Consider the following 23,913-nt stretch of genomic DNA (forward strand, 5'->3'; position numbering starts at 1 on the left):
CTGACAGAGTCTTTCTAACTGCGATGTTCCCCAGGTTAGTCCTTTTGCCTTATACTTAGGCTCCCTTCGTTCCTGGCTCCCAAGCCCACCGGGGCGAATGCACGGGGCGGGGGCAGTTGTTCCGCACACTGCCAAGGCTGTTAGCAAGATGCTTCTTCCTACATGTTCCATTGTTCATTTTCATTCATTCATTCATTCATTCATTCATTCATTCATTCATTCATTCATTCATTCAAGTTCTTACTATGTATTAGGATCTGTGCCAGGTCCTGGGAATATAGGTGAATGAGATAGACCCAGGTCTTGCCCTCATGTAGTGAGGTCTCCTGACCATAGACGCCCTCCACAAAATGCCCTTTTATGAGTGTGCTGGGAATGTTTTTGTTTTGTTTTTTAAAAGATTTTATTTATTTGAGAGAGAGAGAGAGAGAAAGCATGAGTGGGGGGGCAGGGGAGAAGCAGATTCCCCGCTGAGCAGGGAGCCCGATGTGGGGCTTGATCCTAGGACCCTGGAATCATGACCTGAGCCGAAGGCAGATGCTTAACTGACTGAGCCACCCGGGGGCCCTCTGGGAATGTTTTTATAGGCCTCTTTGGTGTTGGATGGCGAAAAGATATCTTCTGGGATAGCTGATGCCTGGAAGACGGTCCCATTCCCCATAGACATTTTTGTCTGCAATTGCAGACGGTCCCCAGGTGGCCACACCCTCCTAGGCTCCCTGGCCCTAATTCCGGTCCCAGAGGGCGACTGGAGGGAAACACTGGCCTTTTGCAACTTGCTAGAAGTATGCAATTTAATTGTCTCAGGTCGGGGCAAGTAGGCTTTCTTAGGATGGAAATTCCCCTCCCAGCAGTGGTTTGAGAGCCTGGAATTCAGTTCCTGGGAAGAAGCTGAGCTTTTCATTAGAGATCAAAGACTGGCGCCGGGGAGCATTCACATTGCTGTTCTGGGCATATCCCCTTTGGGCATATCACTTCCTTTCTAGGCTTTGTTGGTCCAGGAACCAAACTATGGAGAGGGAGGAAAGGAGATGTCTGGCAGCCCCAGGAGCCACGCTGGGGAATAAGGTCTTTCGTGGGGTTGATCAGACTGGAGCAGAAGAGGTTAAACCGATTTACCTGGAGGAGATGAAGGAGTGGGAAGAGCAGTGGAGGAAGCTGGGTTCTGGGCAGATGGCCCACTTTCCCTCTTCTCCATCTCTGGTTTGTCTGGTCTGCCATCGAGTACTCAGCTCATGAAGTACACCCCGGACTCCTGGTCTTGCGATTCAAGACTCCCCATAACTTACCCCCCCCACCCCACATCTTTCCTGTATCACCTCCCCAAGTGTTGTGTCCTGCACATGACTGGGTCACAAAGGATGCATTTCTTGTCACACGGAACTCTGATGTGGCCCGGGCTGGAGAAGTCAGTGTGGGCCATTGGGAGGCTCAGCCAATGCAGGAAATGGAATCAGCAGGGGAAACAGGAGACCCTTGGGGGGCTCCATGGAATAGAACAGGGAGTCTGACTTGTGGCTCACTTCTCCCCTGCACCCAGGCTCAGGTCTCCAAGCTTGGGGGCTGAGGACCCAGGCTTGCCCTCTCCTTGCCACTGTGCTCCATCCTGCCTTCCCCCAGCGCCTGGCCTGGCCTTTCCGGGCCCCCGAAGACCAGTCTGGCATGGGGAGACGAGACAGTGAGTTCGCATCCTCTCATGGTGGGCCCCCGGAAGGGGTCCTGCAGGGGCTCCCGGCCAGGCCCTGCCCCAGTGTCCACACTCCACTGCCGGGCCGTTCGGGGGCCTCTGCGTGGGCAGAACTCTGGGGAACATAGTGACATTCTAAGAGACGTCTTCCTTGTGTTGACCCAAATCGGCCAGAAAGAGCTTCATCCCTTTGCGGGCAGCTATTACCTGCCCCAGAGGGTCCTCTTCCCGGCTCCCGCCCAGACGCGTCAGCTCTTCTTCGTATCAGACCGCCCAAGGGCCCTGACCACCTTGGCCTCATCCTCGGAGTCCAGTTTACCCACGTGCATGTTCATACGAGGTGCCCCGAATTGGTGCCTGTACCGAGGGGTCTCATTCATCCTTTTCATGAGTCAAACCCTGTGAGGCATAAGACTTCCCAGGGCCCCGTAGATTTGCCCTGCTATGGAAGCGCCCAATGGGCTAGGAACCTGGGACAAGCCCTTGGCCTTTTCTTAGGCCAGCGGGCAGGCCTGAGGCTGCTGCCCAAGGAGACTGGACTGTGCCGAAGGAATCTCAGTCCGCATGGTTATTCCTCAGCCTGTCCCACCCTCCAGGGGAATGGCAGCTGGGCCCTTGTCATATCATGGCTACCTCCTTAGGCAGGAACACGCTTTGTCCTGGGAGCATTTGGGGAGACGGAGGGGGGTGAGGCAGGGGAGGTGGGAACACCAGGGCCATGGCACGTCATTTCCACCTGGACAGGTGGGTTCCTCTCTGGGAGTACCATGTGGGGACACGCATGGGCACGTGGGGCCCCGGCGCTGGCAGAGCTGGGGGATGAGCCCCGAGCCCTAGTCCCCAGCTCAGCCGTCACTAACCGGGAGGCCCTGGACGGGCCACCCCACATTTCCCTCCTCGGGGTTCTCCTCTGTTCAACAGGGCTATCCACTCTCTGAGTATCATTTAGCTTGAATATTCAATGATTCCATGAAGAACTCTATTTCCTTATAGGTGATAATGTAATCTTTACCTTTTCTGAGATCATGAGGGTCTTTCCTCCTTTTCCTTCCTTCCTTCCCCCTTTCTTCCCTGTCTTCCTCCTCCTTCTCCTTTCTCTTTTCCTCTCCCTTTCATTTTTCTCATCCCCTCCCCCTCCCAGAAGATTCCTAAGTCCCTTCTAAGAACAAAGGATATCTACTGCATCGTATTTACCCCCAAAGCACTCACGTCACAGCTTATTTTTGGAGATAAAATTTGCCCCCGAATGAAATGTCCAATATAAGAAGTGAATGCCACAGTGAAATGGGGAGGGGCGTCCCCTGTGGCTGGGAAGGCCCTGGAGCGCTCCGAGGGGGACGGGCATCTGCCCTGGGGAGTCCAGGCTGCACAGGGCATGACAGTATGGGTAGAGAGGGAGCAGCGCTGGGGCAGAGAATGGCTGTCAAGGGCTGGAGGCAGGCAAGGCCCTGGGGGTCCAGGAGAGGTGAGAGGGAAGGTCACACAGGGCAGAGAGAGAGAGAGAGAGGCCAGGAGGGGAATCTGGGCAAGGAACGCTCAGAATTGGGCGTTAGGATAATGTGGCAGCCCTTCGGAAGGTGGGTTTTGAAGGTCAGCACCGGTCTGCTCTGCTTCTCGCTGTGTTTAGCCCACTTCAGATGCTGGGCATCACACAGATCTCAGCAGGGGCTGGGGCAGGAGACAGGGGGCTGGGCTTCCAGCTCTGGGCCCCTGGGGGCAGCACAGCAGTCTGTTCAGAAACACCTTCCAGGCCTTTCTACTTGGCTTCCCAGTGAGCAAGATGAGAGGCCTGGCGGGAAGATGTTCATGGCCTCAGACAGCCGAGACTTTTTAGCAGGTGTATAGGATCAGGTGTCATCACTGTGGGTCACAAGTCTAGGAGACTAAGGCCCAGAGAAGTCCCACGTCCTGTCCCAGCCTGACTGCAGGGGGAGGCACCCTGGCCTCTAGGACAGGGCCCTGACGCCAGACAACTTTGCCTGGCTTTGAAAGCCTCTTTGGTAGCAGAGGCCTTCCTCACTGGCCTCTTGTGGACAGTAATCTGCTTTTAAAAGACTGGTTTTCTCTGCTGCTTGAGAGCAGCTTTTCACAAAGGAGTAAACTCTGACCCCAGCCCTAGCTTCTGGGAAAGGGCTCAGCAGGGACCAGACTTCTAGCTGTTTCCCATCCTCTGTCTCCCCACACCGTCCTGGGGCCCTTGGGAGGGAGTCTCCGGGGCACCCCCTCCCTTCTGACTCTTCGGGCCTCCTCCCCTCCCCTCCCCTCCCCTCTGCCTGTTCTGCCCCCAGCTCTGAGGGAGGGTGACGCTGGGTCAATGAGCCGAGGTTCAGCAGGAACCTGACACCCTGAGAACTGGCCTGGGGAGGATGGGACACACCAGGCCGGTTGTCCCTGGAGATCTGGAGGGTTTGGGTCCTGCCCTCCCCTCCCAGGGTCCCATCGCTATGGGACCCAGGGAGGAGCAAGGGAGCTTTGGCCCTGGCCAGCTGGTAGGCTCTGCAACAGGGACTGTGGGTAGTCCTTATGCCCGAGCCACCCACCAGCGGAAGGTGACGGTCACCAGGGGCCACCTGCATGGGCAGCAGCCCAGGCTGAAGAGATGCCAGGACCCCTTCCCTTTTCATCTGAGGGCTTGAAGGTGGTGCCTCTGGGCCCCGGAGTCTTGGGGACGAAAGCACCTTTACTTCAGGGTGACCTTGTTGGTGCAGATGAGAATACAGCTAGAATATTCCTGCAGCTCAGGAGGCTGCCTGCTCTGAAAGCCTCTGTTAGGCCTCATGGCTTTGCTGTCTCAGTCACCGTCCCGGGCACACTGACCTGTTGGCCTGGCTTCCCTCTGCTGCCGCCCAGGCCCAGCCCTGAGGCTCCCCAGGCCCCCTTGACTCCGTCCCCTGGCCAGAAACCACAGGCCGGCCCCGGGGGTCCTCTGGGCATACTGGCCCCATTTCTGCGCCACCCTCCTCCTCAGGAGGCCCCCTCGCTGCCACCCCTGCTTTATCAAGCCTCCTAGTTCCCTGGGCTCCGGCCCCTCCTTCCCATCAACAGCCTGCTTTCGGGAAAGACCTCAGTTTAAATCTCTGCTCTGTCCTTCACCAGATGCGTGTCAATGAACCTTTCAGAGACTCGGGAAATCTGTCACTGTTATCCCCACGCACCTGGCGCACAGCCATTAGCCCCAGAGTCCCCAGCTTCTTAGCTTCCCCTCCCCTGTGGGGTGGTATGGTTTCTGTCTTCTGATCCACCCACTCTCCAGCTCCCAGCCTATTCAGGCTCCCTGCCCACGAGGCACAAATCAGTCCCCGGTCCCCAGGCACTGGTGGAGCACCTGCTGTGTCCCGTGTGGGCCAGGTGGGCATCCGGCGGGCCCCTCGTCTGCGTCCCCTGCCCCCGCTGTGCAGGGCTAGACCCGGGCCTCCCTCCGCAGCCCTGCCCCGCCCCGCGCCCGCCCCTGGCCCCTGCTGCTCCCAGCCAGCTCCCCTGCCGTGCTGTGAGCACTGAGTTTCTGAATTCAAAGACGCACATGTTTTTCTTCCATTTCCCAAACTAATTTGTGTCCTATACTTGATGGGTTTCTTGTTTCTGGGCACTCCTTCGTTCCCTTCACTCCCTCAAAATGTTATTTAGCTCATGACGAAGCTTGCAATCGATGGCATTTCATCCCTGAGGAAGTATGATAAATGGATAGTGTAATCAGGGACATCTGGAGATTATTTTTTAACCCAAGGGAGTAACTCTAATGGGAAAAATTGTGGGTTGTCTATTGATGGGGGCATTTTGGGATGTAAGTGCTGTTCAGACGTCACTGATCACTGGCTTGTCATGCGCCCCAATATTCTATGCTGAGAACTTTCCTGCTCTGGTCTTAGAGACCAGATAGAATAGCTATTTCTGCTATTTTCACAGACCCTAAGGCCAGAGGATTGAGGAGAGCCCAGGGTCCCTGACTGGCTGTCTCCTGGCTTCAATTCCCTTCTGAGCAGGGACGCTGAGACTGAGAATCCTCTGGGGATGGAGATGACGGGGAGAGGGACCCAGAGTCCCAGAATGGGAAGTCAAAGGGTCTTTGCGGGTAGAAACTGCCCCAAATAGGGGACAAATAGACACTTGGGTTCCCCTTTCTCTTGCTGCCCATCCTGAGAGAGGGTGCCTGCTCTCATCTCCCAGTGCACCGACCGGAGGGTCCAAATGGCAGGGGAGCGCAGCCTCTCTGGGCTGGGACAGTCAGTCGGCCTTCTTCCTAATGGGCCGTCCCAGAAGCCCAAAGGCTCCCCTCACAGGGTGGGCGCCCTGGTGGCAGGATGCTGGCCAGCCCCGCCTGACTGGTCTCCGGCCAATCCGCAGCTTTCAAACCCGGAGTTCACCCGGGTCCTTCCTGCCATTCTCGTTCCCTCTGGATTTCAAACCAGTCTGCCATCAACCTGTCTCTGTGCAACAAGTCTCCCTCAGACCCCCCCACAGTCAGTCAGCAGCTCTTCACTGAACGCCAGCTCCCAAAGAGGTGCGTGGGGACCCAGAAACAGTAAGACACGAAGCTCAGCCAGCTGGGGGTGGTGAGTGTGAAGACACGGATCAAGGTAGCCCCTGCCAGGTGCCAAATGAGTGGTACAGACAGGGCATTCTCCAGGAACTCAGAGGAGGCTGGTGGGCAGGGGAGGCATTTTTGGAAGAGTGGAGAGATGACCTTTAAAGACAGGGAAGGCAGCCGGTGAGGTGTGAGCAAAGGCCCCTCAGTGGGAATGTGTGTGGTGTGTCTGGAATGTTGAGTTGACCAACGTGGATGGCGGGGGGCAAGCTTGGTGGAGTTAGCGGGGATCAGGAAGATGGAGCTTCCTATCAGGCTAAAGGGTGTGCACCTCACTTGTAAGCCATGGGGAGCTCCCCACTGGAAGACAGACCGGTTAGGAAACTTGGCTAAAACGCTTTGTTCTGTGTACAGACTTGGCTTGCTTCCTTTACAGCTGCACTCTCCGATGGGGAAGGCACTAACCGCAGGGGGCAGTTGAGCTCTTGGAAGGTGGGGCTAGTCGGAATTGAGATGCATTGTTAAGTGCAAAATCTACACTGGATTCTGAAGAGTCCCTACACAATAAAACACAATGTAAAATATCTCATTTTTTTTCTCTCAAGTACATGTTGAAATATTAACACTTTGGATATATCGACCTATGTAATATATAGTTTTAAAATTAAGTTCAAATGTGTCTTTTTACTTCTTCGAAGGATAGCTACCAGAAAATTTTAAGTTCCACACAGTGGCTCACCTTATCATTTTTTTGGGGACAAGGCTGGATTAGAGTCTTTACAATATACTCTTTTTGTGCAATTCCCTTTCTCCATAGTCATGACTGTCTTTCACTTCTTTTGAGATTTTATTGATTGGTTGATTGATTGATTTACGAGAGGGTGAGCAGGGAGAGGAGCAGAGGGAGAGGGACCAGCAGACTCCATGCTGAGCGGGGAGCCCGAGAGACTCGGGGCTCGATCTCATGACTTGAGCCGAAAACAAGAGTCGGACGCTTAACCGACTGCGCCACCCAGGCATCCTCTCTTCTTTTCCTTATCTCTCAACAGCTGTCCTTCCCTCTTCTTGCCCCTGTCCTTCTGTCACCTTGGCCTTCTCTTTTGATGGTCGGGTGAGGCAACAGGTGGCGGAGTGAGGGAGAAGGGGGAGTCTAGCGCCAGCTTGCGTAGGCCACAGCTCTGGGATTCAGCAAAGCCAGAATGCAACAGGCAGAGAGGCCCTACTTATCCAGAATGTTGGTAGAAATTGCCCTTCTAGGAAATTCTTTTCTGGCTCATTTGAGGGCAGTCAGAAATTCTTTTTATTTTCATTTGGGTTTGTAAATACTTTTAAAAATCTATCAATGACATGCACGTCATTTACAAAGTTGAAAGGCACCAGTATATAAGATACATGTAGTAATGTGTCTGCCCCGTGCCCTCCCCTATAGCCCAAAGCTCAACACACGCCACTCTTCTTCGGGTATTTACTTCCTGAAATACATAAATTACTAAGTAAATTTCTAAATAAAATTCTTATAATGCTATTTGTTGATTTTTCAATTTTGACATTATATATTTTCTCCTTATTAAGAGAGAAATGTCCTGTTCTAATACAGTTTATTAATATTTTATTACTCATATGTAAATCTTGTTCACTGCTGAACCAAGTAGTGCATGACAATTGCACTTTCTTGCACAACTGTTTCTTTTCTTGGAGGTAATAACTGCTTATTTTATCTTATTTTTTGGCTACCTTGCTTTTTATGACATTTGTACAAGTTCTTACCAAATTTCTCTATCAAATTGCAAAATTCCTTCAAATACTATGTTTATGTGGCTAAATCTCTTGGTAACCCTATCATTTCCATCCCTGCCTCCAAGATACCCTCTCAGAGCCCCTGCCCTCCTGCTCCCCTCTGACATAGTGGCTGGAGCCCCTGCCCAGCTTGGGGGAGCCCATCTCTCTCAGGTGCTACCCCTATTTTTTGCTCCTCTTTCTTGGTTTGTGTCTGAGAAAGGGTGCCGAGAAGGTTGATGTTTTTGAGACTCTGCATGCTTGAAGATGTCTTTATTTTATCCTCACACTTGAGCAGTCAATAGTTCGGCTGGGCATAGAGTCCTAGATTGAGATCTTTTCTCCCCCTCAGTATCCTGAAGGCAGTTGCTCTCCTATTTTCACGCTTCCAACGTTGCTCTTGAAAAATCTCATGTTATTTTGCTCTCCTGACCCTTTGTGTGGCCCCTGTTTGCTTTCTCTCTGGAAGGTGTTAGAATCATCTTTGCTCCTACAATTTGGACATCTCACAGGTGCTTCAGTGTGGGGTTCTTCTCCCATCTATTTTGCGGGGCACTCAGGGAGACTTTTCTATCGAGAAACTCAGACCGTCAGTTCTGGGAAATACTTTTTGCAATGTTTTTCATAATCTCCTCCCCACTGTTTCCTCCACCCTTTCTCTCTCACTAGTTATGTGTATGGAACCTCCCGACCCACCCTTCTATGTTTATATCTGTTTTTCTCTTACTTATTGTTTCTTGGTTTTCTCGTTCTGCTTCCTGGGAAAGTTCCCCAGCTTTATCTTCTGACCCTCCTGTTTTTAATTTCCAAGAGCTCTCTCTCTTGTTTTCTCTTAGCTCCTTTTAAAAAAATCTTCTTGTTTCATGGATCCATGAAACAAATCCATCTTTCTCGGAAGATATTAATTATAGTGTTTTGAAGTTTATTTTTTCCTGGTCCTTGCATTACTTCTGTTCCTTGGAGTTCCTTTTCTTTTCTCATTTTTAACATTTGATACATTCTTTCTGTTTTCACCCTGTAATCTTCCTCTAAGACTGGTTACCCTTGGGCTATCTGTTCATAGTGAAGAGTAGGTCACTAAAAACTGCCCAGAAACTGTGTGTGAGTGTGTGTGTGTGTGTGTGTGTGTGTACTTTTAAATTTATGGGCTTCATTACGGAGCGGCCAGTTGGGGATCCAACCATTTTACTGGGGACTCCCAACTAGAAGTTTCTGTAAGGGCTCTTTCCGGGACCAGTTTCCAGCATGCTGGGTGACAGTGCTTTCAGAACCAAGTGTCAGAAGGTGGTGCCCCTTGCTTGAGCATGGTGCTGCACACCTGCCCTCCTCTATTGGAGCCTGTCTGGCCCAGTTTCCATGCAAAATGTCAGGATGAGGGAGGGGTAGGTGGTCAGTGCCTCCATGGGAAAGGGGAGAAGCTCCAGGCAGAATTGGTCCTCATACGGACTTGTGATCGGTGCCCTCTCTCTTGCCTTCCAAAGCAGCCAGCACCTCCAATTCCTGACCTTTCCAGCACGGGTGACAAGATCTGTCCACTTCTCGTTGGCCACCCCTTCGCTGGCGCTGGATTTCCGGTTTCTCATTTCTGCTAATTCCTCCATCTGCTTTCCATCTTCCAAAAATCTGTTGACATCTGTTGCCTGCACGTGTCACTTCTACTGTTCTCTCTGTCCTTATCTACTTATCTTCTCTTTATTCCTTTGCTCTCATTTCAGTGGGGGTTGGAGGAGCAGATATGTGTTGAACCTGCCACATGTAGCAGGAAGTCCCTGTAAACATTTCTGACGTTTGCCAAGTTTCTGAAGTTTGCCAAGTCCTGTCGCCTTACTTAGTAAAGGACCCCCCCTGGCGAGAGCTGGATCATTACTCATGGAGAATTTGTAAAGGCTTTCCTGTCGTCAGGGTCAATTTTACTTAGAAAAGTTGAGGAGACTAGATTAAACGTACCCTGAACCCAGCTTATTCCTGGAAGTGGTTGCTTTTAAATTAATTATAACATTGTAACAAATTATTTAATTTTTATTTAAATAAAAATGACTTTTTTGAATTAGTCTTTTTCACAAAACTGAATGGAAAACAATGTCGGGTTGTTTTGTCTCTAGAAATTAGGGCTCCCTATGGGCTGGGTCCTCGGGGAGGCTGGACTGCCTTTTCTCTAGGTGCCATCTACTAAAACAGGCTGTCGGGCCCATGAAGTTGCATGGGAGGAGGCTTACAACTCCTCTAACAAGTGTGTTGGTTTTTTTAAAGGATGCTGGCTTCTCTGTTCACCGCCCGGAACACTCCCCACCCCCTCCCCGCGCCAGCACACACAGCCCAGAGCTTCTACCTGGCAGTGGTGAGGATGACCACGTGGACCCCAAAGCAATGACATCGCTGCGTTCCAAGGAAGACGGCCAGCGGCACCAGCTGCAGGGCGTCCCCTCGGCAGGGGAGGGGCGCAGGGCGGGTCCTCATGGAGTCTTCTCTGTCCTTGCCTCTCCAGGTGCCCCTTTTCAAAGGTCTCAGCATCCTCACGCTACCTCCTGCCGCCACTTCCACCTGGGCCCTCCGCAGCCGCAGCAGCTGGCGCCCGACTTCCCCCTGGCGCACCCCGTGCAGTCGCAGCCGGGCCTCAGCGCCCACATGGCCCCGGCCCACCAGCACAGCGGCACCCTGCACCAGTCGCTGACTCCGCTGCCCACCCTGCAGTTCCAGGACGTCACCGGTCCCTCCTTCCTACCTCAGGCCCTGCACCAGCAATACCTCCTGCAGCAGCAGCTCCTGGAAGCCCAGCACCGCAGGCTCGTCTCGCACCCGAGGTGGGCGGGGCCGGGGCGGGGCCGGGGCGGGGCCTCGGCAGGACACCTGGCTCCCAGCTGCCACCGCCCCGCCGGCCCGGTGGGCAGTCACTACGTGGGGTTCCGTGCGGGAGGCAGCTTTTGCTCCAGTTAGAGGCATTCGTTTCAGGCAGTGAACGCCACCTGGACCCGACACGGGTTCCCTCGGTAGCCAGTGTGTGTCATTGTCACATCACCCAGCTGCAGGGACAAGGCCCAGGTGACTGGTGGTTTATAGTGCTCATGGTGGTCTTCTGCTCGGTGGGGGAGATGGGATCCCTCATGTCCCCTGGAGCTTCATGATCACCTGATTCTAACACCTAGTTCCCTAAGGGACACCAAAGGACACAGCTGCTTCGGCCCCGCCGCCAGAAAGCCCATGGTCTGGTTGTGGGGACCAGCTATGAAACAAATGGAGAGTAAAATTAGATAATACTGGACAAGTCACTTCACCTCTCTGAGCCTCAACTGTTAAAGAGAGTTTGATTACATCAGTGGTTCTCAAACATTTTTGCCTTAGGACCCTTCACACTCTTCAAAATTACTGAGGATTACACAAGCTTCTGTTTATGTGGGTTATGACTATTGATACTTGCCATGTTGGAAATTAAAACTGAGAAATTTAGGGCGCCTGGGTGGCTCAGTCGTTAAGCGTCTGCCTTCGGCTTAGGTCATGATCCCAGGGTCCTGGGATCGAGTCCCACATCAGGCTCCCTGTTCGGCGGGAAGCCTGCTTCTCCCTCTCCCACTCTCCCTGCTTGTGTTCCCTCTCTCGCTGTCTCTCTCTCTGGTAAAAAATAAATAAAATCTTTAAAAAAAATTTTAAAAAACTGAGAAATTTAAACCATATTTATTAATTCATTTAAAAATACAAGAACAAACTTATATGTTAACACCAATTATATCTTTTTTGAAAAGAAGGTATATATACATGTAGTGAGAAGAAGGGCTTTTTGTTTTTACATAATTGCAAATTCTTAATGCCTGGCTTAATAGAAGACAGCTGTGTTCTCATGTCTGCTTCTGCCTTCAATCTGTTGCAGAATCACATGTAGTTTCTAGAGAACTTCACCATTCACCTGTGAGAGAATGAGATTAGAAAAGCACGAAACATCCTAGCACTGTTATGAAAATAGGGGTTGGGGTGCCTGGGGCAGAGGTGAATGTTGTAGCAGGTCAGAGGGAGGACAGGTCACATGGCTGCAGTGTGCAGGGAGGCTTTCCTGTAGGCGGTAGGTGGCTTTGACCGGGGCCGTGAAAGCTGGGAAGAGTGTAGAGAAGGATGGACAGAGAAGGGTGTGGTGGGACCAGAGGGGTCCACCGGTGTGGGAAAGCCTACAGGAGGCACATCTATGTGCCCTGGAGACAGCCCAGGAAATTCAGAGGGAAAAAGTAGAAGGAGCAGAGGAGGCAAGGGAGTCTGGGTGGGACCAGTGGCCGCCGACAGGACACACCGAGGGAGAGGCCTCAGGGCAGTGGGCTGCCCCCCCCCCCCCCCTTAGCAGGAATGTTTGAGTTACCGGCTGCTGCTGGCTGGGAAGCGTCCTTGGAATTCGGGACGAGGGGCAAAGCCCACTGCTCTGTAGGCTGTAGGCTCAGGCTGGCCAGGGCTGCTCTGTGCTCCTGCGGGCTGGGCTGGCCCGGGGCAGTCCTGACACCGTGGGCCCTCCTTCCCTTCCCGTGCAGGCGGAGTCAGGAGCGCGTGTCTGTCCATCCTCACCGCCTCCACCCCAGCTTCGACTTCGGCCACCAACTCCAGACGCCTCAGCCTAGGTATTTGGCTGAGGGCACTGACTGGTGAGTCTTTGGGGTGCCTAAGCAAGGGCGGGGGGGGGGAGGAGAGGCTTGCCTGATTCGCGGAGTTCCCATTTCCTTCACTTTGAATGGCACAGAGGACCTTGCCTTCAAGCTCCCGCTATTTCCTTCACTTTGAATGGCACAGAGGACCTTGCCTTCAAGCTCCCGCTGTTGCCTGTGCCCCTAGTCACACTCAAGGCCACATGGCCCCCACTGGGCCTGGTTTCAGCAGTTAGCTCAGGATGTGGCTGGATAGCATCATGTGCCCAGCTTGGGGCTCTGTGCTCAAGGTCCTGCAGGGGAGGAGGGGACAGAGATACAAAACATTTCCCAAGGTCAGTGAGGGCAGGAAACCAGTGGTTTCTGGGAGGCAGGCAGAAAGGAGAGTCTCAGGAGCTAGCTAGTCAGGGAAGGCTTGCCGGAGGGGGTGGACCTTGAGGAATACACAGAGAAGAGCCAGGGCAACCCAGCAAGACCAAACACAGGCTTGTGGAGGCAGAGCCAGCAAGGTTGGAGGTAAGGACTGTGGACAGAAGCTGGGGAGAGAGATTGAGGACTTTGCTGTGGTGTATTTGTAGGCACCACGTCCTTGTCCTCCAAAATCTCTTGCCCTCGGGACACAGAGGGACAGAGGTCTTTGTTGCCCTGCGACGCAGCGTTGCTTGGTTTGGGGTCCTCCATCCCACCTGACTCTGGTTCTAGCTCCGCACTTGGCTGACCTACACTAGGGTGCGATGCGTACGCCCAAACACTTGAAAAAGACGTGCAGTTCCCTGAGGCATTTAGGTTTAGAGGGCATCACGCCTGCAACTTATTTTTAAATAGTTCAGGGAAAAAGCCCACGGAGAAGTATGTGTGTAGCTGTTGTAAGTATACATGGAGAGAGAGAGAAGGAACTACAAATGTAGCCAAATAGTAAAACATTAACACATGGGGAGTCCGGGTGAAGGGTATCCAGGAATTCTTTGGGCTGGTCTTGCAACTTTGGGGTCAACAATGTTGTTGTTTTAGAGAACGTAAAACAAACAAACAGAAAACTTCTGTGGAGAGGCAGGGACTATATTTCAAAAAACCAGAGGTGCACAGTGTCATTTTTCAGCCGTCAGTCAGGCGGACTGGGCATCCAGGAATGGTTCAAAAGTTCTGGTTGACTGCATGTGAAAGGTGCTTCCAGGGGCAGGAAATAGTTGTTCTAACGTGTTCCCATGTCTCCCAGTCCTCTGCTGGTTCTGGGAGACGCTCTGTGAAATTGAACACTTCCTCAAAAGAGAGGCTACAGGGCGACCAACTTCAGCCTAGGCTTTTTCTAATTAGCAGATTCAAATCAGGAAGATTTAATTGCAGTTTGGATTGAATTCTGTCCCTCAGCAGTCAAGTCCATCCAATTTGATTCAATTCAGCGCACACTGAGGGATTTGAACAAACACAGGGCAGCCAGCGTGGCGAGTGGGACCCGGGAGGTGACATGGGTGAGTGGTGAGCATTGTCCTGGGGCGGTGTCAGGAGCTGCGCAGGTGTGAGCCTCCCCAGCTCGCTTGCCAGCTCCCTCGCTTTTGCCAGATCCCCCGTCCTTCTGCACTTCACTCCCTCTGCCCTCCTGACCTCTGTCTGCTTGAGAAACACAAAGACTGAAGCCCTGAGAGGCCTCTGCTGGGGGTGAGGGAGGCTCCTGCCCTGAGTCACACCTGGGTTCACCCTGGGCTTTTTCTGCCTGGCCTGTCCCCACCCCTCCTAAAGGATATTTGAACCCTATCCAGGCAGCTTCTCTTAGTTGGGCAGCTTGGCCTGGGAGTGTGTGGGAGCTGCAGGGCTTGCAGGAACAATCCCAAATATGCCCCCTCTTTGGTCCGCACCTGATAACTCGACCCTGACCTTGAGCTCCGATGTCTCTGTCTGTCATCATGCTCCTTCTCTGACTCATACCCGGCTTCATACTTCCCGCTGTGATGCCCGGGTTCTGATCGCACCCCGCCCCACCGCCCAGCCCTAGCCCTGGCCAGGCAGAGCCCCCCAGAGACACCTGGGACCTGTGAGACGGCAGGTGGAGGACAAGAGCCTCCTACTGTCCTTCCCCTGCAGGCAGCTCTGCCTCGGCCAACACTCCAGATTCACCTGCGAGAAGGTGCCAGCACTTAAGCCCCCGGGAAGAATGTCAGGGTCTATGTTAGCAAGCAGACCACAGCACGCTTCAAGGTCATTGATAGTGAGTGGAAAATAAAGTTTAGCTTGATATTTAGACACAACTGACAAAAAAACTCTGCACTGAGACATTGCCCCCCCTACATATATAGACACACACACACACTCACACTCATACACACACACACACACACACACATCACATCTGGAAGCAGAAATTCCTTCAATGCCTCTCGTATCTTTTTCCTTAGTTTGGATGTATTTGTTGAAGCAATGTGGGCTGCTTTTTCTACTTTCCCTCTCTCTGGATCGTGCTGGTTGTGCTCTGCTGTCCCCTCAGATGTCCCTCAGTTTTTCTCTGTTCCCGGTGCACTGGCGCTTAGATCAAGGGTTGAGCAGATTCACGTTCAACTCTTACTATTTCTTGGCAAAAATACTGAAAAGGGATGTATTCTCCCAGCAGAAAGCTGGTTGTCCGTCCTTCTGTGGTGTTAGCAGCAATTGGTGATCTTCACCAGGAGCCTTTATTTCTTTCGGGGATGCAGGGAGGTGACAGATAACTCCATCATCCCTTATTCATTTATTAGCTAGAGAGCTTTTATAAAGAGAAATTTCCCTTCACCAACCATTTGGCTACCCTCGGTCCAGTTAACAGAGGAAAGGCAGGATCAGTGTTGGATTCTTCCCCTTTCTTTACTAGTTTTCAAAATGAAGCTTTGGTTCCCTGACATCCTTCAAAGGGACCGGTTTTCTTTGTATAATTTAGTATAATTTCCCTCTCATGGATCCGAACCTGTTCGAGGAGTTTCCATCTGCTGGAATTATGCTCACTGACATGCCGCTTGTCCAAGCCCTGCCCAGTGGGAACCTCTTCAGGATGGTTCCTGAATCCTCTTGACATGACCTTGACAACTTCCTTGCTTTCAGTTGTGACAAGAGGTTTCAAATCATTTTGCACATTTTCTGCTCCAGACCCGAAATTGGCCAGTTCCCAAGGAGCCTCGGTTCCTCTTCAGTTGCAAAGATTGGTTAATTTTTTACGTGAAATGAGTTTTCCTGTCCTTGTAGGAGCGGGGGGCAGGGGTCCAGGATAGCTTTCCCAGCCTCACGGCTACCGGGGCCCCTCTTCCGTGTTTTCTCTCACAGTGGCACAAATATGACCTCTGCTCCCGCCTCCGCCTAACTTGTCTTCCCTTTGCTCCATACCCCTGACTGGCTCTATTTGGATCCTTCTAGCGTTTCTCTCAGGGATGGGCTTTGCCTTGGGAGGGAGCTTCGGTGCGCTCATTTTAACAAGTTTTTTGAGGCATAGACTGTTCCAGCCCCTTCAGCCCTGGCAGACCCCTTTCCTCCCCTAAGTCTCTGTTTTCTTCACTTTAAAAAGAGGGGAAGGGGCAGGTGATGCCGAGTCCCTTGCCGCTCTGGTGGTCTGTGACTCCGTCTTGTCCCTGGGCTCGAGGTCTGACATCCCTCCCGTAGGCAGATGGCTGAAGTCCACCGCCCTGTGGTTCACTGTGGCCTTGTCCCTGCAGGGATCTCAGTGTGGACGCCGGCTTGAGCCCGGCCCAGTTCCAGGTGCGGCCCATCCCTCAGCACTATCAGCATTACCTAGCGACTCCTCGAATGCACCACTTTCCCAGAAACTCCTCCTCTACGCAGATGGTGAGTGCAAGGGCTCTGCCAGGAAACCGACCCCCTTGCTGCCTGGGGGTGCCGGCGGTGGACTAAGGCCAGAGGCTCCCCCGTGTCCTGCTGTCATGCTGTCCTCCCCTCCCTGCTCCTGTTCCCACCCTGGCTTGATGGCACCTGCCAGACGAAAGCCAGTACTGTGGGCGGGACTGAGTGGGGCACTGGAGGAGGGAAAGGGGCGCAAGGTGGGCTGTGGTCTGTGGGGAAGAGGCTCGGGGCTAAGAACAGCCAGGGTAGTCCCTCATTATCACCTCATTTAGCTAATTTCTTGGGGTCAGCGCCTCCCTGGGCTTTGATTTTACTTATCTATGAGATGGCATGGAGATGCCTGCCTCGTCCTTCTCACGGCGGGGGTGGGGGGTGGCTGGCAAGGGCCTTCGTTAGGGACAAAGGAGCCTCCACAGGTGGCCCTCGGGCTGGGCCTGCTGATCCAGTTCTGCTTTGTGCAAGGGGCTGGCCTTTGTCACTGCAGGGTGCTGCGATTGCAGAAAGGGGCAGGCCCTGGCGCGGCCAGCTCCATGGGGCAGAGGTGAAGACAGGCCATTAAAGCAGCAACGGACTGATTGAGAAGTCTTATCTCCAGACAGCTCGTTTGTGTTGCTGCCCTACAACACATTTCTCCCCTTCCAGCCCTTGTCTCTGCCATTAACCACCCCGTTCCTCAGTCTCCTTGTTTGCACAATGAGAGGTTTGGATGAGTGATCGCTGAAGCCCTTGTCCACTCTGAGGTTCTCGGGTTGGTGTCATGAAGCACCATCTCCTAAGAGAAAAAGCTAACATTTATTGAGCGCTTAGTGCATGGCAGGCCCTGTTCTAACCACTTTATGCGAATTACCCAGAACCTTACATGAGAGGGTATTTATCCCTGTTTTTCAGATGGGCAAACTGAGGCATAGAGAGGTTAAGTAACAGAGCTCAGGAGAGGAGCTATGATGGAAATCTGGCCCCTCCATCTCATAGCCGGGGCCAGGATGAGGTGAGCAGGGCAGGGCCTTGCCAGGGCAGGGTCAGATCCTGTTTTTATTTAAAATTTTGGTATTTTGTTCATTATGGACTTTTTGCATTAATTTTGATTTTTTTAAAAGAAATATTGCATTAAAATATTATTTACCTTGATTATTGAGTCTATTGTGCTAAAATATTATTTACCTTGATTACTGAGTCTTTTGTGCTGAAATCTGTGCTCTCCTTTGTCCCGCCTGGGTAGGACGTGGCCCACCCTCTTCACCGTCTGAGGCATGGCCTGAGGCGGTGCTGAGCAGAGGGGAAGGAAGTGGCCCACGGCCACCCAACTGCCTCGTTTGAAGCCAGGGTCTGCCATTTGGTTGCATAACTTAGGCACTCACTTTATCTGTTTGTGTCTCATTTCCCCTACCAGTAAAATGGGGGTAGTAATTGCACGCACATCCTAGATCTCATGAGATCAATTAGTCACGTGAAGTACTTAGACAGAGCCTGCCTTGAAATAAATGCCGATTCAGCTTAGTCATCTTACTAATTATATTAGTATACAGTGTATATATTTACTAATCTATATTTACTTTATTGATTTTGTTATTTTTTCTGGGGCCAGTCTGGGACGGGCTTGGTTCTTGACAAGGAGAGGAGGGTATTGGAGCAGGAAAGAGAGCACTTTTGCCTGAAGAATCTCGGGATGTGCAGATTGGCCGGTTATGGGGGGAGAAGTCAGATGCTGGACTCGTGCAGCCTGGAATCCTATCCGAGGCGTTTTCTCCCCAACAGGTCGTCCATGAAATCCGAAACTACCCTTACCCTCAGCTTCACTTCCTTGCTCTCCAGGGACTGAACCCCAGCAGACACACCTCCGCAGTGCGGGAGAGCTACGAGGTACGCCCGCTCCTCTGTCTGGCTCCAGCTGGCTCGGTGGAGACACCATTATTGTTCATTGTTCCCTCCTCCTTTCTCCTGCTGGTGGGTGGGGCATGGGAGGTTGCGGGGGAACTTCGGGGTTGAGAGTATGAGAGAGAAGAGAGAGCGAGTAAAGATGTTGAGGTCTTTCAGTACCAGACAAGTTCTTCCCAATGGCTATGTGAATGCCTCTTGCTAACATCTTTCAATGCCCTTCCTCCTTATTGCGTGCGTGTGTGCGTGCGTGCGTGCGTGCGCGCGCGTGTGTGTGTTTGTGTGAGTTAGTGCATGCAGAGTGCATATGTCCACATTTTTCTCTTTGTAGGAGCTGCTGCAGCTTGAGGACAGGTTGGGAAATGTGACTCGGGGAGCTGTACAGAACACCATTGAGAGGTTCACCTTCCCCCACAAATACAAGAAGGTGAGGGTGCTTGCAGGTCAGCCTGCGTAGTTGAGGGGTTGTGGTTAGGTGCTCTGAAGCTGTGATGATTTCCCAGGGTCTTCTCCCCTGTCTCCATCAGGTGTGACCAGGAGAGATGGGGGTGCCTCTCATCATAAAGGAGGAAGGCTGTGTGTGTGTGTGCACGTGGACTTGTGAATGGGTGTGTTAGGTAGGCATACAGGTGTATGAATGCTCGTATCTGAATGAGGTGGGCAAAGGGAGCACCTGCAGTGAAGATGAGTGAAGCTAAGTTACGCCTTAGAAAAGAAGTCCAAGTCCAATCCCACATGGGGACAAATGGGCAACTAAGGTCAGAGCAAGAGCTTCCAATCCTCATTGAGCATCAGGATCACCTGGGGAGCCTTTAAAGCCACACGTTCAAGGCTCTACCCCAAGCCTGTAGAAGTAGATTCTCAACGGTTATGGCTCAGGAATGTGGAGTAGGATTAGGACCCAGGAATCTGATCGTTTTTTTTTTTTAAGATTTATTTATTTATTTGAAAGAGACAGAATGGGAGAGAGAGAGAAAGAGAGAGCATATGAGAGGGGGGAGGGTCAGAGGGCGAGCAGACTCCCTGCTGAGCAGGGAGCCCGATGCGGGACTCGATCCCGGGACTCCAAGATCATGACCTGAGCCGAAGGCAGTCGCTTAACCAACTGAGCCACCCAGGCGCCCTGGAATCTGATCTTTAAAACATTTTTAAATTCAAATAAATAAAAAATTTGGAAGCAACCACGATGTCATTCAATAAGTGAGTGGATAAACAACAGTGGTGCGCCCATACGATGGAATATGATTCCATGATTTAAAAAAAAATGAGCCATGGAAAGAGATTAGGGAAACTTAAATACATATTACTAAGTGAAAGAAGCCAACCCTAAAAGGCTGCATACTGTATGATTCCAACTATATAAGCCTTCCGGAGAAGGCATAACTAGATCGTTTAAAGGTCCCTTGTTGCCAGGGGCTTTGGGGGGAGGGATAGACTGTGAATGGGGGGATCACAGGCTATTTTTAGTGAAATTATTGCATGCCACTGTAATGGTTGACACATGACATTGTGCATTTGTCAAAACCCACAGAACACTACAACAGGAAGAATGAACCCTAATATAAACTCTTCAGTTAATAACAGTGTATCACTCTATCAGTCCATCAGTTGTAACAAATGTACCACACTAATGCAAGATGTTAATAACAGGTCAAACTGTGTGTGTGTGTGTGCGTGTGTGTGTGCGCGTGTGTGTGTGTGTTGAGTGGGGGAGGGATATGTGAATGGGCTGTATTCTCTGCTCAATTTTAATGTAAGCTAAAATTGCTCTACAAAATAAATTCTGCCATGAAAACAAATACTTTTTTAAAAATTTAAGAATTAAAAGCTTGACAAGTGCTGAGAGACTTGGCATGGGAAAGTGCTCATTGAAGTCAAGCCAGAGCCCATCTTCACTGCCTCATGAGGCACTAGGGGCACAATGGTTGTGAGCACTAAGTGTCGGAGTCAGATAGGGCCAGTTTTTAATTTCAGTGTTACTACTGTTTTGTTTGGGCTGCTATAACAAAGTACCATCAGCTGGGTGGCTTAAACTGCAGACATTTATTTCTCACAGTTCTGAAGGCTGGGAAGTCCAAGATCAAGGCACTGGGTTCTCTTCCTGACTTGTAGATGGCTCCATTCTTGCTGTATCTTCGGATGGCCGAGAGAGGAAGCTCTGGTGTCTTTTCCTCTTCTTATAGGGGCACTAATCCCATCACAGGGGCTCTGTCTTCATGACATCACCTAAACCTAATTAGCTTCTAGAGACCCCATCTCCTAATACCATCACATTGGGGGGTAGGGCATCAACATATGAATTTGGGTGTGGGAGGCACAGACATTCAGTCCATAACCACCACCGGTAGCTGTGTAACCCTGGACAACTTACTTGGCTTTTCTGGCCCCTTCCCTGTCCTTTTTAATGTAAAATAGGAATGATGTGTTAGTAGCAACCATAAGGGGTTCTCCAGGGATTCAGTGGGACAATGCATATAACAGCTTAGCACAGTGCCTAGTATCTGGTGAGTGATCAGGGAGGGTGAACTGCTTTCACCTTGATATAGGGCTCACTTGTTCTAGGCTTGCAGAGATGCCCATGATATCAATTCAAAGACCATGAATCGTGGTCTGTGCAGATCCTCATAGAGGCATTGGATTCATCCACAAGTTATTTCAACCAACATTTTTTATCTACAATGTGTCCTATACGGGTAGGGTATTCATAGAAGAAATGACAGTATTTCAGTCACTAAGGGTATCATCAGCAAAGGGAAGATGATCATTCTCCGCAGGGTGAGCTTTAGGCTGTTGGAGGAGAACAGGAAAGGGGATGAGGGGCGTGTTCAGGAGTCCAGAGCAGCTTCCACTCCTCTGACCAGGGCATACTCACTCTTGCCAGGGCCACATACTGCACCTGCCCTCAGTGCCACAGGCCTTGAGGAGACAGGGAGAGAACACATACTGAGGATGGAAAGGGAACACGAACCAAGCCAATGACATAAAGAGTTGAGGTAAAGCTGATGAGAATAAAGGGAGAATTAGGGGAATAAAATATTATAAGAAAGAAATAAGAATTAAAAATATGAAATGATAACGTTTAGGACCCAAATAAAATGTGAAAAAGACTTTAAAAATTTAAACTGAGAGTCAAATAATAAAAAACAAAAAAATATTTTACAATAGTGATGATAAAAATAAAAAGTATAAAAGAAATATAGTCATGCAGACAAATATAAAAAATAGGAATTAGGTAAAGATATGAAAACAACATACAGAATTAAAACCAATAACATTGACCTGAGAGGGAATGTGAATGAGGACAAAAAGGTACAGGCAGAAGGGATAAAATAAATATGAAATACGGGCGCCTGGGTGGCTCAGTTGGTTAAGCGACTGCCTTCGGCTCGGGTCATGACCCTGGAGTCCCGGGGATCGAGTCCCGCATCGGGCTCCCTGCTCGGCAGGGAGTCTGCTTCTCCCTCTGACCCTCCCCCTTCTCATGTGCTCTCTCTCTCTCTCATTCTCTCTCTCTCTCTTTCTCCAATAAATAAATAAAATCTTAAAAAAAATAATTATGAAATACATGCTGAGAAGAGTTACTGTTAAACTAAAAGTTACAGAGATAACGAGAAGACAAAACCCAGAAGACCTAAAAGATTGAAAATACAAAAGAGAAGACAGGGTAAGATTTGAAGAGACAATAATTAAAGAAATATAGATTAGGGACGCCTGGGTCGCACAGTCGGTTAAGCATCCAACTCGTGGTTTTGGCTCAGGTTGTGATCACAGGGTCGTGAGATCGAGCCCGGAGTTGGGTTCCATGCTCACAGTAGAGTCTCCTTAAGACTCTCTCTCCCTCTCTCTCTGCCCCTCCCCCTGCTCTCTCTCTTTCTCTCAAATAAATAAATCTTAAAAAATATATATAGATTAGATGTAGTGGAATAAGGTAAGACTATTTGTTTGAAATCATTAACTATAAAAAGGAAATCATGAATAATGGTGGGAAAATAACAGTAGAAAATAGGCAAGTAGTGAGTCTTATTAGTATCTTTTATAGAACATCCCTTTTCTCAAAGGACCAACTGAAAGAAGGCCACTCCTCCCAGAAACACAGCTGGGCTGTTAGGCAGGCAGACCATCATGACTCCATTCAGACTCAATAGCCATGATGATTATATGGGACTATGGATGTAATTCTGATTTTCTGGGTTCTAGACGAGGGAACACTTACTGCAGTGGCTATCACATGGTTTGCAGTTGGAGTATATAGGGCCCAGGGAGGCTGAGAGCAGAAAGCATAGATTTTCTTCTATGTTCCAGTGAAGAGGCTCTAATACTCCAGGGACCACATCAGACTAAGGAACTCCAGAGCTTAGGACCAGGGACTGGAGTGGGGAAACCTAGCATCTGGGCCTGGCTCCAAGGTCACAGTTATTCTGTGGGTGGTGTTTTGTTTTGTTTTGTTTTGTTTTCTTTAAATCTTGTGACTCTTCAGATTTTTCTCTTGGCAAAATGACCTTTAAGTCTGCTTCTCTCTGGAGAGGGGACAGAAGGGCTAGTTTTCTTCCCATGGATATTATCAGACTGTTTCACTGCACAGCTTGGAGATGGGGACAAGAAAGCTGGGCTGATTTCATTCACTGATTAGATTCCTTCCTCCCCAGAATGTTTTTTAAAGCACTGATAATGTGCCTTCTGCTTGGCCAAGTGTGGAACTCTACCCGAGGAAGGGTGAACCATGGTCCACACAATCTAAGAACTTGGAACTTTCTACATAGCAGTTAATGATTTTCAAATAATTAGCATAGAATTTAAAACAGTTCAACTAAAGTCAACAAATATAAACAAAGTGACTACATGATGTCTAAACTCATTTTGGAGCTAGTGCCTATATCTTAAAGGAATTTTCTGGATAGGAAGAAATCCAACAATATAAAATAACAGTATGGTAAAAATTATAGGAGTTGAGGAATTTTGCCTTCATCTAGTAATGAATGAATAAATGAGTAGACCTTGGTAGAGTGAAAGAAATAAAGGAAGAAGGGAAGGAGAGGAGGAAAGGAGGAAGGAAGGAAAGAAGGAAGGAAGGAAGACAGGAAGACAGGATGGATGGATGGATGGATGGATGGATGGATGGATGGATGGATGGAAGGGTAGATGGGTAGATGGATGGAAGTTTGGGTGGTTGGAGGCTGAGTGGGTAAATGGATGGGTGGGTGAGTGGATGCTTGGGTGGTTGGGTAGATGAATGTATGTATGGATATATGGATGCTTGGGTGGCTGGGTAGATGAATGCACGTATGGATATATGCATGGATGGGTGGAGGGGTAGATGGGTGGATGGGTGAGACGTTGGGTGGATGGAGGGCGAGTGAGTGAGTGGATGGGTGGATGAGTGGACGGGTGGAGGAGTAAATGGATGAGTGGATGGAGGGATGAAGCATGCTGGACGTGAATGCGGAGGCAGAAGCCTGGAGGCAGGGATCTAGGTAGGAAAGGACATAAGGAGGAGTGGACAGTATGAGGGGAATAGGAAGGAGAAGTAGTTTATGCACAAGCCATAGTTTTGCCATGGACTGATTCATTAGACACCCAATTCCTTTCCAAACTCTATACCCCTCAGCCAGGATAACCACCAC

At 50.5% G+C, this 23,913-nt stretch overlaps 1 protein-coding gene across 6 annotated transcripts in view; it reads left to right on the forward strand.

Moving 5' to 3' along the window:
• RNF165 (ring finger protein 165) overlaps window positions 1–23,913 on the forward strand; it is a 126,009-nt gene that overhangs the window by 100,560 nt on the left and 1,536 nt on the right. For 2 of the 6 annotated variants that reach the window (XM_027577136.1, XM_027577133.1), the window contains exons 2-6: window positions 10,471–10,786; window positions 12,491–12,601; window positions 16,273–16,402; window positions 18,173–18,277; window positions 18,624–18,719. In XM_027577136.1, coding sequence (XP_027432937.1) covers window positions 10,611–10,786; window positions 12,491–12,601; window positions 16,273–16,402; window positions 18,173–18,277; window positions 18,624–18,719 — 618 coding nt within the window. In that variant the 5' untranslated portion in view covers window positions 10,471–10,610. Of the gene's footprint in view, window positions 1–1,430; window positions 1,679–10,470; window positions 10,787–12,490; window positions 12,602–13,020; window positions 13,118–13,934; window positions 14,071–16,272; window positions 16,403–18,172; window positions 18,278–18,623; window positions 18,720–23,913 lie in introns of those variants that run through there. The other 4 variants (XM_027577134.1, XM_027577135.1, XM_027577137.1 and 1 more) reach the window with 4 other exon arrangements.

The sequence above is a fragment of the Zalophus californianus genome, chromosome 14, assembly GCF_009762305.2.
Source record: "Zalophus californianus isolate mZalCal1 chromosome 14, mZalCal1.pri.v2, whole genome shotgun sequence".
Classification (NCBI taxonomy): Eukaryota; Metazoa; Chordata; class Mammalia; order Carnivora; family Otariidae; genus Zalophus; species Zalophus californianus.